Source organism: Oratosquilla oratoria, chromosome 21 (genome assembly GCF_046742065.1).
Source record: "Oratosquilla oratoria isolate Oo_2021 chromosome 21, ASM4674206v1, whole genome shotgun sequence".
Taxonomy (NCBI): Eukaryota; Metazoa; Arthropoda; class Malacostraca; order Stomatopoda; family Squillidae; genus Oratosquilla; species Oratosquilla oratoria.
Window position 1 is genome coordinate 33,951,025 of NC_134797.1, and position 15,000 is coordinate 33,966,024.

Here is a 15,000-nt window from a genome sequence, read left to right on the forward strand (position 1 = left end):
CCCAGCCGTCAGCGAGTTGGACTAAAGGCATAGTTCACATTCTAGGCTACAAAGCCCTCCGTAAGGGGCACCGCTCTAGCCTCCTGATAGAAGGAGTTCGCGATGTTAAACCCAATTATCATCATCATCATAAATCCAGGACTCAAGCTCTTCGGCCCATTTTTATTCATTTAGCTTAGGAAGTGTGCTGGTCTCGCGTTCGCCAATCTGTGGGTTCGAATCCCGCACTTCTTGGCGATTTCCACCAGTGAATGCTACCTGATCCAACCGTTGTTAAAGTGCATAAGAAGGCAAAGATGGCGTCTCCTGGCGTGGGCTCTTCACCTGCATCTTTACAGCTTAACGCGTATATATGCATTTTTTATCTTTATTTTATTTTTTCATAATGTTAGTTTATATTTGATATCCGCGTACGTTTGACCTAAGTTTATTTTTCGCTTCGTTTTATGAACGTGAGATGAACTTTTCGATGATAACATCCAACTGGACAACCAAATGGACTGATCCACATTTCGCCTCATGTCTTCCTCCAGTTCGCCACAGATGGCCTCAGCTTCGGCACTCTGGAGCTCTACCTCATCCGGTTCGAGGACGAGGTGGACTTCGCCAACGAGACCAAGCCAAACTTCGACAGGCTGAGGATCTGGTTCGAGAGGGACCCGACGATGGGCGAGTGGATGAACTCGAGTGCCACCTACACGGCCACCGGTTTTCACAGTCTCGCTTTCGTGGCTATGAACGATATGGAGTACCTTAAACATCCTGGGTATGCGGCCATCGACAACATCGCCATAGCCCCCGGACCTTGTGAATGTTAGTGTCAAGGGTAAAGGTATTTATAGTACCCTAATACATTCCCAATGTTTTCCGACAGTCACCTCGCTTGACGCCAGGCCAATGCTCTACCGACTGAGCTACTGGAGCTACAAAAGTCTCCAACTTGGAGTTGAACTAACTCCCGAAGAATCTAGAAAGGCAGTTAGCAGTCTATCTAGATTCATCAGAAGTTAGATCAACTCCAAGTTAGAGACTTTTGAAGCTCCAGTAGCTCAGTCGGTTAAGATTTGGCCTGGCTTCAAGCGAGGCTTCTGTTCGAGCCCCGAGGTGACTGTCGAAGAATAGTGGTGATGATATGCGCCGTCACTGGCGATTCACTTAACCCTTATATATGTATATATATAATATATATGTATCTATATATATATATACATAAATATATATGTATATATATATATATATATATATATATATATATATATATACATATACACGTGTGTGTATGCATTTATATATATATATATATATATATATATATATGTGTGTGTGTGTGTGTGTGTGTGTGTGTGTGTGTGTGTGTGTGTGTGTGTGTGTGTGTGTGTGTGTGTGTGTGTGTGTGGGTGTGTGTGTGTGTGTATGTGTGTACAAATGCATGCAGACATTATGCTCTCACAAGTTTTATCATATCTTTATCTACCATTTTATTAATTTGTTTTTCATCACATGCTCTCTTAAATCACCCAACTCTAATCTTCCCACCACTTTTTCCACAATACTTTTGCTCATCCCAAAGTTCATAGTTCGCTCCCATTCAACAGAATTAGAACCATTGAACTCTCCACCATCCCCACCTTTAATGTGACTAAGATCTTTCCTTTCTCCCATACTTTCTTCAGCAAACAGCCACCTTTCTTGAATTCACTCGTCTATGCTCCATTTTTTAAACTCTCTTTTTAAGCATGAAGAGATCAAAGGAGATCACAGCATCATAATTACATTTATCATCATCTTTATTTTTTCTTTCTTGTCATGCCTCCTTTGTCTGAAGAAATTCATCGACAAGAATTTATGTTACAAATATACATATGTACATCTACCAGTATATGTTCACGACTATATGCACAATACACATATTCATTCAGTGAATCTACAAAAACAAATGTAAGAGTAGTGCAGTATGTTTCTGTACTAAACCTTCCCACATTTGTAATTCCATTTCACCATCTCGTGTCCCTTCTGCAGTCGACTGCCACTTCGACAAGAACCTGTGCAGTTTTAAAAACAGCGACGACAGCGCAGGCTCCGGCTGGGTACTTCGTCGAGGAGGAGACAAAAGAGGCACAGGTCCTGCCGGCGCGCACACATACTCGACAGATAACAGATTCACACCAGGTAAGGTTTTGTTTCATATATGTATATATACATCTATATATATATATATATATATATATATATATATATATATATATATATATAGAGAGAGAGAGAGAGAGAGAGAGAAAGAGAGTTGATGATAGCAAATACAGTGTTTCGGAAGAAAGTCAAGCATAAGTACACATGGGAGAGGTTGGTGGAGGGAAGGTTTGTAGATAGAGCGTTAATGGACTATGTAGTGGTAAATAGGATTATGATAGGAAGAGTTAAGGATGTACATGTGCTACGGGGAGAGGATGGGGGAATATCAGATCATTTTTTGGTGGAAGGTAAGTTGAGAGTGGAGGATAGATGGAGAAAGAGGAAAGGGACAAAAGGTAGGGAGGTGCTTAGAGTGAACTCTTTAAATGAAAAGGAAAAGGAGAAGGAGTACAAGAAGAAGCTGAAGGAGGAGTGGGAGGGAGTGAAGGATAGAGTAGAGCTAGGTGTGGAGGAGGAAGGAGGATGGTTCAAGGAGGGAGTCACAAAGTGTGCAAAAATGGTGTGTGGAACAAGAAGGACAGGAGGAAACAGAAGAAAGGGTAGTGAATGGTGGGATGAGGAAACAAAAAAGGTTGTAGAAGAGAAGAAGTGAGCTTTCACAGATTGGTTACAAAATAGGACGAGGGAGTCATATGAGAGGTATAAAGAAAAGAAAAGAGAAGTAAAGCAAAAGGTAAAGGAGGCAAAGAGGAGAGCAGATGTGAAATGGGATAAGAGTATGACAGAAAATTTTGAAAGTAATAAAAAGATGTTTTGGAAAGAAATTAAGAGAGGAAGAGGAGGCGAATCAAGTAGAGAAGAAAAGGTAAAAGGTGCAGATGGAGAGATGATAATGGAGGAGAAGGCAGTAAGGGGAAGATGGGCAGAATATTTTAGGGAGTTGCTAAATGTGAAGGAGGATAGGGAGGGAAAGATAGCTGCAGTGGGAAATGCTAAGAAAATGACCGTGATGAGTGAGGAAAATGGAGGAGAAATAAGGAAGGATGAAGTGAAGACAGTTGTTAAGATGATGAAAGCAGGTAAGGCACCTGGTCTGGATGGATGCCATACAGAATGTCTGAAAAAAGGAGGTACAGTGATGGTGGACTGGCTGGTGAGGTTATTTAATGTTTGCTGGAGAGAGGGTAGAGTGCCGGAGGACTGGAGGAGTGCCAGTATAGTTCCACTTTACAAGGAAGAAGGGGACAAGTGTGAATGTAGTAGTTTGAGAGGGATTAGCTTGTTAAGTGTAGTTGGGAAGGCTTATGGGAGGATCTTGATTGAGAGGATTAGGAGAGGAACAGAAGGAGTAATTGGTGAGGAACAGTGTGGATTTAGGACGGGCAGAGGTTGTGTAGATCAGATTTTTGTGGTAAGACAGATATGTGAGAAAGCTATAGGAAAGGGGAAGGATGTTTTTTGGGCCTTTATGGATCTGGAAAAGGCTTACGACAGGGTAGACAGAAAGGTACTGTATGAGGTTTTCAGGATATACGGGATAGGAGGAAAACTTCTAGAAGCTGTTAAGAGTTTTTATGAGAGTAGTAAAGCTTGTGTCAGGATTAGGAATGGAGAGAGTGAGTGGTTTGAGGTAAAGGTGGGACTTCGTCAAGGATGCGTTATGTCACCCTGGCTGTTCAACTTATACATGGATGGGGTGGTGCGAGAGGTAAATGGGTAGTGGGTCAGGGACTGGAGATGGTTAAAGAAAATGAAGAAATGTGGGAGGTGAGCCAGCTGTTGTTTGCTGACGACATTGCGCTTGTGGCAGGATCGGAGGAAGGATTGAGGAAGTTGATGACAGAGTTTGGGAGAGTGTGTGATAGAAGAAAGCTGAAGATAAATGTGGGTAAAAGTAAGGTGATGAGATGTACAAGGGATGAAAGTGGCAGTAGTTTGGAGGTGAGCATTAAGGGGGAGCGACTGGAGGAAGTGGATAGTTTTAGATACTTGGGTGCAAATGTGGCAGGAAAAAGTGGAGTGAAGGTGGAGGTAGAATGTAGATTGAGAGAAGCGAGTAAATGCCTTGGTGGATTAAAAAGTGTAATGAGGAATAGACATTTGGGGATGGATGCTAAGAGGAGACTATATGAAGGAGTGATTGTGCCAACAGCACTGTATGGGGCAGAAACATGGAACATAAGAGAGGAAGAGAGAAGGAGCTTGAATGTGTTTGAGATGAGATGTCTGAGAAGTATGATGGGGGTTACTAGGCTAGATAGAGTGAGAAATGAGGAGGTGAGGAGGAGAACAGGGGTGGAAAGGGGATTGGGAGATAGGGTTGATGAAAGAGTATTAGGATGGTTTGGACACATGGAAAGAATGAGTGAAGAAAGACTAGTAAAAGAGGTATGGAAGGCAGATGTGGAGGGAATGAACATGAAGGGACGTCCTAGAATGAGGTGGATGGATGGGGTGAAGGGGGCTTTGGGGAAGAGGGAAATGTCTGTTGAGGAAGGACGGGAGAGGACAGAAGACAGGGGTGAATGGAGAATGGTTGTATATGGATGATGTTGTGATGCATGAGGTGGAATGGGTAGGGGGATGGGGGGTGAAGTAGTATGTGTGAGCAATTTTTGACGCAGCCCGAAGGGATTTCTCCCCGTCTTCTCCTTTATGCATGGGGGGACGGAGAGGGGGGGTCGCCGATTTAATGAAGCGGCCTTGCTGTGGATGTGCTGTGTCTTGGGACACTGCTTCTGACCCAGGGCAGTGGACAAGGTGCAGGGATGACCAATCATCCAGGAGGTGCGAAGATGAGAGGGAGGGTGGAGGGGTGTGGAGTGTATTCAGGGATGGAATGGGGGAATGATTTTATGCCTTTTCCTTTTTGGCTACCTCCCTTGTAAGGGGGAAAAAGCCTTGGTATATGTATGTATATATATAATATATATATATATATATATATATATATACATATATATTATATATATATATATATGAGAGAGTGATAGGTGGGGAAGGGTAAATGAAGAGGGGTTTTTAGAATACCTCCTAACGTTTCGGTCACTATGACCTTCTTCAGAGGAGTCGCTATGTTACATCGTGATCACAAATTTTATACTTGCAGTGGGAGGAACTCGCCAAGCTTCGAGTGACAGGTTCTTTTCCAGAGCGTTGATCATTAGGAGACTAGCTGCTTAGGAAAGGCATATAAATCCTTCTCTATCGTTGTTGTTCATTTGGGTATTTATATGAGCAGCTTCCACCGTCTTTCTCATTTTCTTCTGTAGTCCCTTATGTAAGATCTCGACTTTGTCCCAATCAGGTAGGTTGCTGCACTGTTCGAGGTGGCGAACAAGTGAGTTGGATGTCCTGTGTGCTCTTAAATCATTTTTATGTTCGCTTAGTCTTTTTTCAATCCCTCGACCTGATTCACCGATGTATGCTAGGGGACAGCCGCTACATGGGATGCGATAAATCACACTGAGGTTGTTGTGATTATCAGTGTGGTCTTTAAACAAACATTTTTCCTATTTTATCAGAGGAAGCCTTAGCAATTTTTATCCCACCTTTCAATAAATACCTATCAATATCCTCGGTGATCTCAAAATTAGTTACAGTTATGAAATGTGGCGTGACATGATCTTTCGTCATTGTATGGACGATTGGTCCGGATGCCTGGACGTTTGGTCCGTTGGATCGGGCGTTTGATTTCTCGTGGATTTTCTTCGCTTTGTGTTTTGTTTTATTTATTAGGCCTCCAGGGTATCTCAAGTTTTTGTGATCACGATGTAACATAGCGAGTCCTCTGAAGAAGGTCATAGTGACCGAAACGTTAGGACGTATTCTAAAAGCCCCTCTTCATTTACCCTTCCCCACCTATCACTCTCTCATTTGTCTAAAACAATTTCTAAATATATATATATATATATATATATATATATATATATATATATATATATATATATATATATATATATATATATATATATATATATATATATATATTTACATATATACATATATATTTATATATATATATATATGTGTATATATATATATATACATATATATATACATATATATATATATATATATATATATATGCGTGTGTGTGTGTGTGTGTGTGTGTGTGTGTGTGTGTGTGTGTGTGTGTGTGTGTGTGTGTGTGTGTGTGTGTGTGTGTGTGTATGTATATGTGACTGCGCGATCTTTTGACTTCAAAAGTCCATCACTCATTAACAAGCTATATAAATCGTTAGTTCGTCCACATTTGGAATATGTTGTTTCCGTATGGTCACCGAATCTCATTAAAGACATTGACAGATTGGAAAAAGTACAACGGTGAGCCACAAAACTGATTCCAAATATCAAAAATAAATCATACGAAAATCGACTAAAATATATGACTTGATACAGATCTTTAAGATTCTAAAGGGAATTGACATCAAAAATGACAAAATTTTCACACTGAATGAGAATCAGACAAGAATCAATGGTCTCAAACTGTCCGAAAATAGATTTAATTTGGAAGTGGGTGGAAACAACTTCGCCAACCGTGTAGTTAATGAATGGAATAAACTTCCTGCAGAGGCAGAGCAATGTAGTTCAGTTCGAAGCTTTAAGAATCATTTAGATAAACACCTAAGCAAGATGCTGTAATGACTATCATTTATTTTATATTATTTCTTTATTTGTTTTGTTATCATTTGTCTGTTTATTATTATTTGCTTGATTATCATTTATTATTAGTTATATGTAAATTTATTATTATTTACTATTTACCTGTTTGTTTATCATTTAACTATACCTATGCATTTATTTATGTATTTTATTTATTATTTACATTATTAAAGTTTTTATTTATTTATTTATCATTATTATGATTTCTTCGCATCCAACCTAGATATGGACCAAAAGGTCTCCTGTCGACATGCTCCACCTTTGTAATCCTTTGTAATATACGTGTGTATGCGCGTGTGAACATGTGTATATGCTCACAGAGATAAAATAAATATTCTATCAGAAACACTTTATTTCCACCACATTTAGGAAGCTGTGCCATCTTTGACAGCGCCTACCCTCGACGCCCGGGGGACTCGGCCAAACTTGTGTCTCAGACGATTGAGGGCAGGAATGAACCCATTTGCCTAAGTTTCTGGGCCAGCATGTACGGCAGAGGCATCGGGTCTCTAAGGTAAGTTAGTAGTCAGTTTGAGCCTCTTTCCATTGTTTCTCGTTTAATATGTTTCCGGAGAGATTTATGAAGTGAGATAGTGATCTCAGGTATGGTCACAGAGAGGTTGAAGGGGTGAGAATTGGGTCATAAGTTTCATTCTAGATAGGTTCGTGAGGTAGGATAGGGGAATGAGGTTGCTTAGAGGGGTTAAATGAGAGTCCTAGTGTTTCCAGGGTGTGTCGGACATCTTCAGAAGTATGAAGTATAGGGATTTTTAATGGCGATTTCCAGTCTTGAAATCGTCAGGCCATTCACCTGCGAGTAAGGTTCAAAGTATCATATGACTTAGATAAGACTTTACTCTGAGGCGTTTCGTTTCTGAAAATGGAAGAAAAATAACTTTTCATATATCACACATTTTTTACCTTTGTTCAAATTGACCGTTGGCAGACAATATGGAGTAAATGCAACTCCCAACAGCATTTTCATCTATAATGTAGAAGTAGATTTTTTTGCAATTTTCTTTCAATTAATCAACAACAGTCTGGAGGAAACACTTACTCAAGACAATAACACCAGACAGAAGGAAAATCAATAAAGTTGCAAACATCGTATGGTGAGTACGGACCAAGCACTGAGTTCACATGACGATCTCCCTCATCATCATTGTCTCCCAGCGACCTTTCCCCACTCCATCAGCCATCAGTGGTTCTCAGCCAGGATCCTAAAGACCCTCGGGAATCCCCAGAAATCCCTAAAGAGATCCTTAGACAAAAATATTAATGATTAATGTCGGACGATTTTTCTTCGGTGTTGGAGTGATCTCTAGGTTGGTAATCCATGGTATTTCATAAGTCAGGGGTTGGAAACGGTACTTATTCCCATAACCGACTTGAGAAATTTCGAACAAATTTAGACGCTGTCAGAATTCAATAGTCTTCTTTCATCCGAATGCTTTTACCTTCAGTATTGCTTCCCTTAATCTTGTCCCTTCGAAGTGTCCCTTGATCTTGCATTCTCGAAGTGCATGTTGATCTTGTCTTCCCTTCCAAGCGCCAATGTCACCGTATCTTCATTCCTCCAGGTACGTTTTTTTTTTCTATCTAAAGAAACACCGTGTCAGGACGGAGCCTTCATTAGTACAACGTTTTGATTGTTACCGTTTTATCAAGTGCATGATAAATCTGCATCAAGCGAAACGTCGTATTAATGAAGACTCCGTCGTCAGTAGTGTTTCTTTTGATACACTTATCGTCAACTGCCAATTACATACGTGTTTATTTTCATCTTTACGTCCTTCCTTCGATCTTGATGCTTCGAAGTCTCCCTTAATCTTGAATTCTCGAAGTGTCTTGTTTTCTCTTCCCAAGCGTCGATTACACCGTGATATCGACTAATGAGACAACGACAGTGTGGAAGAGGGAAGGATCCTTCAATACGGACCGCTGGATCCAGTGCCGGATCTCAGTCTCCTCAGCTGAAGACTTCTTCGTCTCTTTCGTAGGCGTCATAGGAGAACCAGAGTCTGGAGACATCGCTCTTGATACAATTTCCTTCACGCCAGGAGAGTGTCCAAGTTAGTGTCCCTTTTTGTGTCTTTATGTTTCTTACAATATGGGTAATACGAGTAAAAAGGATACTGTTCCGTGTAATATTTCTCTTTTGAAATTCTCACAGTACAGATAGATGAGGCTTTTAAAGTGTAGTCACATGGGAAATAGAATGTTACAGAAAGATGTAACTGTCCGTCATTCACTGTCTCACGTGTACGTTCACTTATGGGCACTGACCAATTGCGTCACTGGCCGCAGAGTGTTTGCATTGTTACTGTCCTTGCTCTCAGATGTGCCCTGTCCTATCTGCATCCCACACTTTTGAAGAAACTACTTTCCGCTCTGAGAATCATATTAAGGTTCATAAGATAGCTTGAACTCGACGCTGATGTTTAAAAGAGTACAATTGATGCCTAATACAGTCCCAACTGCACACGCATAGCTAAACATATCAATCGGTTCGATTCCTGCAATGTATATGAGCCCTTTTTGATGCTCGTCGTTGCGGTATCCCCCAATAATGAGTTCAGTATAACGTTGTGACAAAAGTCTAGGGGTTACTTTTTCGCAACAAAAATGAATGGATAAAAACCACACTTTAGAGTATCCTCGTGTTTCTCAACCTTCCAAGGTATAAAGACCTTTTCCATTTTCTATCTGTAACATTCCAGGAAACCCTTGGATCCAGTATTCCATGATCCTTATGAACAGTAGAAAACAAAAGCAAGGATTTTTTTTTTTTTTTTTCTTTTTTTTTGAAGGCTATCGACTCATAGGTGGTCATTAAACCTGATTTGAATTTGTACAGTGTCGACGTTGTAGCAGGGAATGATAAAGTCGAGCATGTTAATTCCCCATCCTGCGGACTTCATTGTGGCTTTCTTCGGCCCCTGGTGGTCTGCGAACGCCCGGTTGAGAAACAGTTATATCATACGATGAAATACAGTGAACACAGATTTTAACACAGTAAGACACTCAAATCCCTTAACAGAACGTGTGATTTCTTCCATTGCCTCAACTTCTCCCTCCTCACTCACTGTTCTACTGCAATATGTAAAGTTACTACAATATCTATCCTCGTAGGTTTTGACATATACAAGGGTACAACTTCCAGGAATGCTCGCTGGCCGAACGAATTAGAGCGTCGCTACTTGCGACGGAGGTTGAGGTGACGGTAGTTCGAACCCTGTCACCAGCGGGTTGGACCAACGGTGTGGTTTATTAAATTCCACGCTGCAAAGCCCTCTGTAAGAGGCTCCATCCTCGTCTCCTGATAGAAGGAGTTAGCAACGTTAAACCGAATCATTGCCAACTTTATGTCACATCCTCTAATTCGTAAAAAAAAAAAAAAAAAAAAAAAAAATGTATATCACATATAGTATATAGTATATGGTATAGTATGTGATATAGTTGTGAGTTGTCAAATCGTAGTAACTTAGTGAAACCTGGGCAGTCAAGCATTGACATCAGTTTTCCAGAGCTGGGCGCGTTACCGCCGGACAGGTAGTGCGTTACCGAAAAATCTGGGGTGCATTTCCGTCAATGCGCTAACGATTTTAGTTTCCCTAGTGCGGTCCGCGTTACTACATATGTGTATATGTATATACACATACGCAGATTTTTCGGTAACGCACTACCTATCCGGCGGTAACGCGCCCAGCTCTGCACTTCTCAAAGAATCAGGCAGGATGTTAAAAAAAGAAAAAAAAAAAAAAAAAAAAAAAAAATAAACCAGGATTCCGGGCCCCTATGGGGCCGCAGGAACCCACAAATGTTCCGCAGGACCGGGAATTGAACATGTTACAGTTAATCCTGCCATGACTCAGTTCTTTTATAGTTCATGATTAGACAATGTGTCTTAATCGAGATGTTCATTTTTTTTCTATTTTTTCTCTGACTAATTGCGACTTTCAGATCAAACCTTACAAACAAATGTGAAATGTCTATATCTTATTTAATCCCGTGTAAAGGGTACTCCTGAATATTTAACTCGATGTAAGACGTGTACAAAGCTTAAAGGGTTGAGAAACACTGACCTAAACAGCCCTTACACATCAGACCACTTTATCCAAGAATAATTTTGTCACCTTTCTCTGCACCCCATCACACATCCACATCATTGTACTCTCCCATATTACTGAAATACTCATCATATATTGCCGCATATCTACGACAGTTTATGCGCCCTTTTTTGTCATATCATTTCGTTAGGTTTTGGTAGAAAATTTGCAGATTACTTTGCCATGTGACCTGTCGTAATAGAAAAGATTCGCGAGTTTTCATCCTCACGGAGTTGCAATAGATAATTTGGCTAATAATGATGATGCTTCCTTGCTTCAGGCCTGCCCCCTGGAATCAAAGGCAGCATCTCTGGAGACTGCACTTTCTCTTCTTCGTCGTGCGACTGGAAAGTTGAGAACTACGAAAACCCTTCCAACCCATTCCTCGACATCGTAGCCGGAGGCGGCCAGAACAAAGACGGACACAAGGAGTGAGTTCCGGGGCTCAGTGGTTACCTGAGTAATAATTATTGTCTCCGGGAAGTTACCGGTATAGTTCCTTTATACAGAGAGTTGCCACAACTCCGCAGAATGGCCACAAAACGGCGGCGTGTTTGGATTTGTCGCAACTCTCTGTATAAAGGGACGCGATATAAAAGGACCGTTGGTGCATCCGAATGCACACGTCGGCATATTCAATGAACAAACACAATAGGCTCGAAGAATCAGTAGCAAAGACGAAAAGTAAACGCGAGCGAAAATGATTTGGCCACAAAATGGCTCCCTCGATAATTGATCATATCATGTCGCAACTCTCTGTGTTACTCATAGTCAAAGCAGATGGAGAAAAATATTGAGCCTGGTCCGGGAACCGTGTATCATCCCCAAGGGGCTACACGTTCAGCTAGAGATATAGGGTGTTGATCGGTTCTATGCTAAATTATTTCTTATACCAGAAATTTAATACAAGTAAATGCAAGGTAATGCACATAGGTAAAAATAACAGCAAGTACGATTACAAGTTATTTGGAAATTCGTTAACAAAAGTGGATAGTGAAAAAGATCTCGGCGTAATTATCAGTAACGACCTCAAATCATCCAAGCAGTGTATTTCAGCCTCTGAGAAAGCAAATAAGATTCTGGGATTGATTGCGCGATCTTTTGATTTCAAAAGTCCATCACTCATTAACAAGCTATATAAATCGTTAGTTCGTCCACATTTGGAATATGCTGTTTCCGTATGGTCACCGAATCTCATTAAAGACATTGACAGACTGGAAAAAGTACAACGGCGAGCCACAAAACTGATTCCAAATATCAAAAATAAATCATACGAAAATCGACTAAAACACATGAATCTGTTTTCCCTAAAAAAGCGTAGACTCAGAGGTGACTTGATACAGGTCTTTAAGATTTTAAAGGGAATTGACAACATCAAAAGTGACCAAATTTTCACATTGAATGAGAATCAGACAAGAAACAATGGTCTCAAACTGTCCGGAAATAGTTTCAATTTGGAAGTAGGTAGAAACAACTTTGCCAACCGTGTAGTTAATGAATGGAATAAACTTCCTGCACAGGTAGTGCAATGTAGTTCAGTTCGAAGCTTTAAGAATCATTTAGATAAATACCTAAGTAAGATGCTGTAATTATTATAATTTATGTTATATTATTTGTTTTTGTTTTGTTATAATTTGTCTGTCTGATTTTCATTTATTATTAGTTATATGTCAATTTATTATCATTTACTATTTACCTGTTTGTTTGTTATTCAACTATACCAATGCATTTATTTATGTATTTTAATTGTTATTTACATTGTTATAGTTTTAATTTATTATTAATATTATTATTATTTTTTTTTTTTTTGCATCCGACCTAGATATGGATCAAAAGGTCTCCTGTCGGCATGCTTTGCCATTGTAAACACACATTCCACTCATGTACATAAAATGTGGCTAATCAGATACAGGATATTACAGAAGTGATAACAAAACATTTAGGTATGGTATATTAACCCAATGTCATATACAGTCACGAATAAAATTTTTGGTTCATCCATAGTTTCTCATGATACAAAAATCAAATTCATTGTCTGACAATTTTTTTTTTTAATCTATTAAAGAATACTTAACTGTAAGATAAAAAAAAATATATATGGGCAAATATATCTACTCTACAAAAATGAATCATATTGATGTTGTGAGAGCTGTAACGTGGATGAAAACTTTTGCACGTGACTGTACTTCGAGGGTGACTTTACATTTAGTCACTTAACTAAAGAATACTCTAGAATTACGCACATGCACATGACGAGGTGAACTTAAGTTGAGACAGTCATATACAGTATTTATATAAATTTTTTATACAAAGATCAGACTACTGAAATGTGAGATGGCATTCTACCTAAGAATCCATATCACTGATATTCAGATCTTATTTGAGTACGCTGGGGGCGCAATCGAAAGTCTGCGTGCGTCGCATTTTTCCAGTCGCGGGTTCGATTCCCGCACTAGTGTATTGTGACTATCTGTTACCTCCCCCAACAGTCCTCATACCACAGCGGTGACAACTTTGGCCGCAGCTATAGTATTCAGTGTCTCTTGTCTCTTCATTATCTTCTGATTTGAGAATTTTCATATTTCCTGGACAGCCACTCACATTCTGTTTACAACCTGCCGGACATGTACGCCAAGTTCGACCTCAGCTCCTACAGGAACCGTCCACGGCAGACGTCGGCTCTCATTAACAGGGTCCCCAAGCCCGGGTTTTACTGCCTCAGTTTCTGGATCTTTATGTTTGCTACCATCCCGACCGAAAACAAGATTGGCACTTTAAGGGTAAGTCGACCAGTCTTCTTGCTGACAATAACCTGCAGACTCCTGCCTACTTTGGTTCGAGGTCCACTTGCATGATCCATACCAGTTCTCTTCCTTAGGACCCCATCTGGAAAGTTCTTGAATGTGACTATTTTGGGAAAGGAAATTAAATGTATGGTCTACTTGGCGTCTCAGAAAATATGTGGCACTTATAAAAAAACCTAAGAGGCAGTGGTAAATAAAATTCGAAAACATGTTTGCAGGACACAAAATTTAGTTATTCTTTGTAACGAGTACACGATCATTCAGAAGATAGAAAAGTCACAAGAGGACCCGAAGGCAAGAAGCTTAGATTACCAAACTAGATAAGTCATACATACAGACAAAACCTAGTTTATTAACTTTTTGTCATTATCTATAGTCTGGACCAGTGGCTCTTATAGTTTTTTCGCCTCCGACATTCCAGAGTATATTTTCTGTCTGATTTTCATTTATTATTAGTTATATGTTAATTTATTATTATTTACTATTTACATGTTTGTTTATTATTTAATTATACCTATGCATTTATTTATGTATTTTATTTGTTATTTACATTATTATAGTTTTTATTTATTATTTTATTGTTATTATGATTTTTTTCGCATCCGACCTAGATATGGACCAAAAGGTCTCCTGTCGGCATGCTCCGCCTTTGTAATCCTTTGTAATTCAAAGCCAACCCGATACCCGCTCTCAAATGTTAGCCTATTGTCCCTGATTTAACTTTCAATTTACTATCAAAATGAGAAAACAATCAGAGCTGGGCGCGTTACCGCCGGACAGGTAGTGCGTTACCGAAAAATCTGCATATACATACTGCATATGTGCATATACTCATACAAATACGCAGTAACGCGGACCTCTCTATGGAAATTAAAATCGGTAACGTATTGATGGAAATGCACCCCAGATTTTTCGGTAACGCACTACCTGCCCGGCGGTAGCGCGCCCAGCTCTGAAAACCAGGATGGCTGCGAACAAACAGCTGAATTTTAGGGACTATTTTTCGTTTTTTTTATTTTCAGTAAATAAATCAATGAAATATAATTCTTCCACAAATGATTAATTCAACATTTTCCAGGATACCTTTCTTGGACCCCCCCAAGAACCGGTCTTGATACTCTCTGGGGATATTGAGACACATCTTTAAGAACACTTGGTCTAGACTATCCCTGGTTTCCTAACTTTTGTTTATCTCTTTCGTCATATGCTCATGTGTTCCGCCAAGTACCCATTGTAGTGAAATGTGTGCCCAAATGTCAGGTGATTTCATTTACTAATTGTTCAGGTCC

General features: G+C 39.8%; 1 protein-coding gene across 1 annotated transcript in view; it reads left to right on the forward strand.

The window, feature by feature from the left end:
• The window catches only part of LOC143036621 (MAM and LDL-receptor class A domain-containing protein 1-like), a 52,213-nt gene that overhangs the window by 18,990 nt on the left and 18,223 nt on the right, over positions 1-15,000 (forward strand). The window contains exons 5-10 of the mRNA XM_076204182.1: positions 534-813; positions 2,020-2,169; positions 7,168-7,312; positions 8,665-8,870; positions 11,188-11,338; positions 13,501-13,687. Coding sequence (XP_076060297.1) covers positions 534-813; positions 2,020-2,169; positions 7,168-7,312; positions 8,665-8,870; positions 11,188-11,338; positions 13,501-13,687 — 1,119 coding nt within the window. The remainder of the gene's footprint in view (positions 1-533; positions 814-2,019; positions 2,170-7,167; positions 7,313-8,664; positions 8,871-11,187; positions 11,339-13,500; positions 13,688-15,000) is intronic.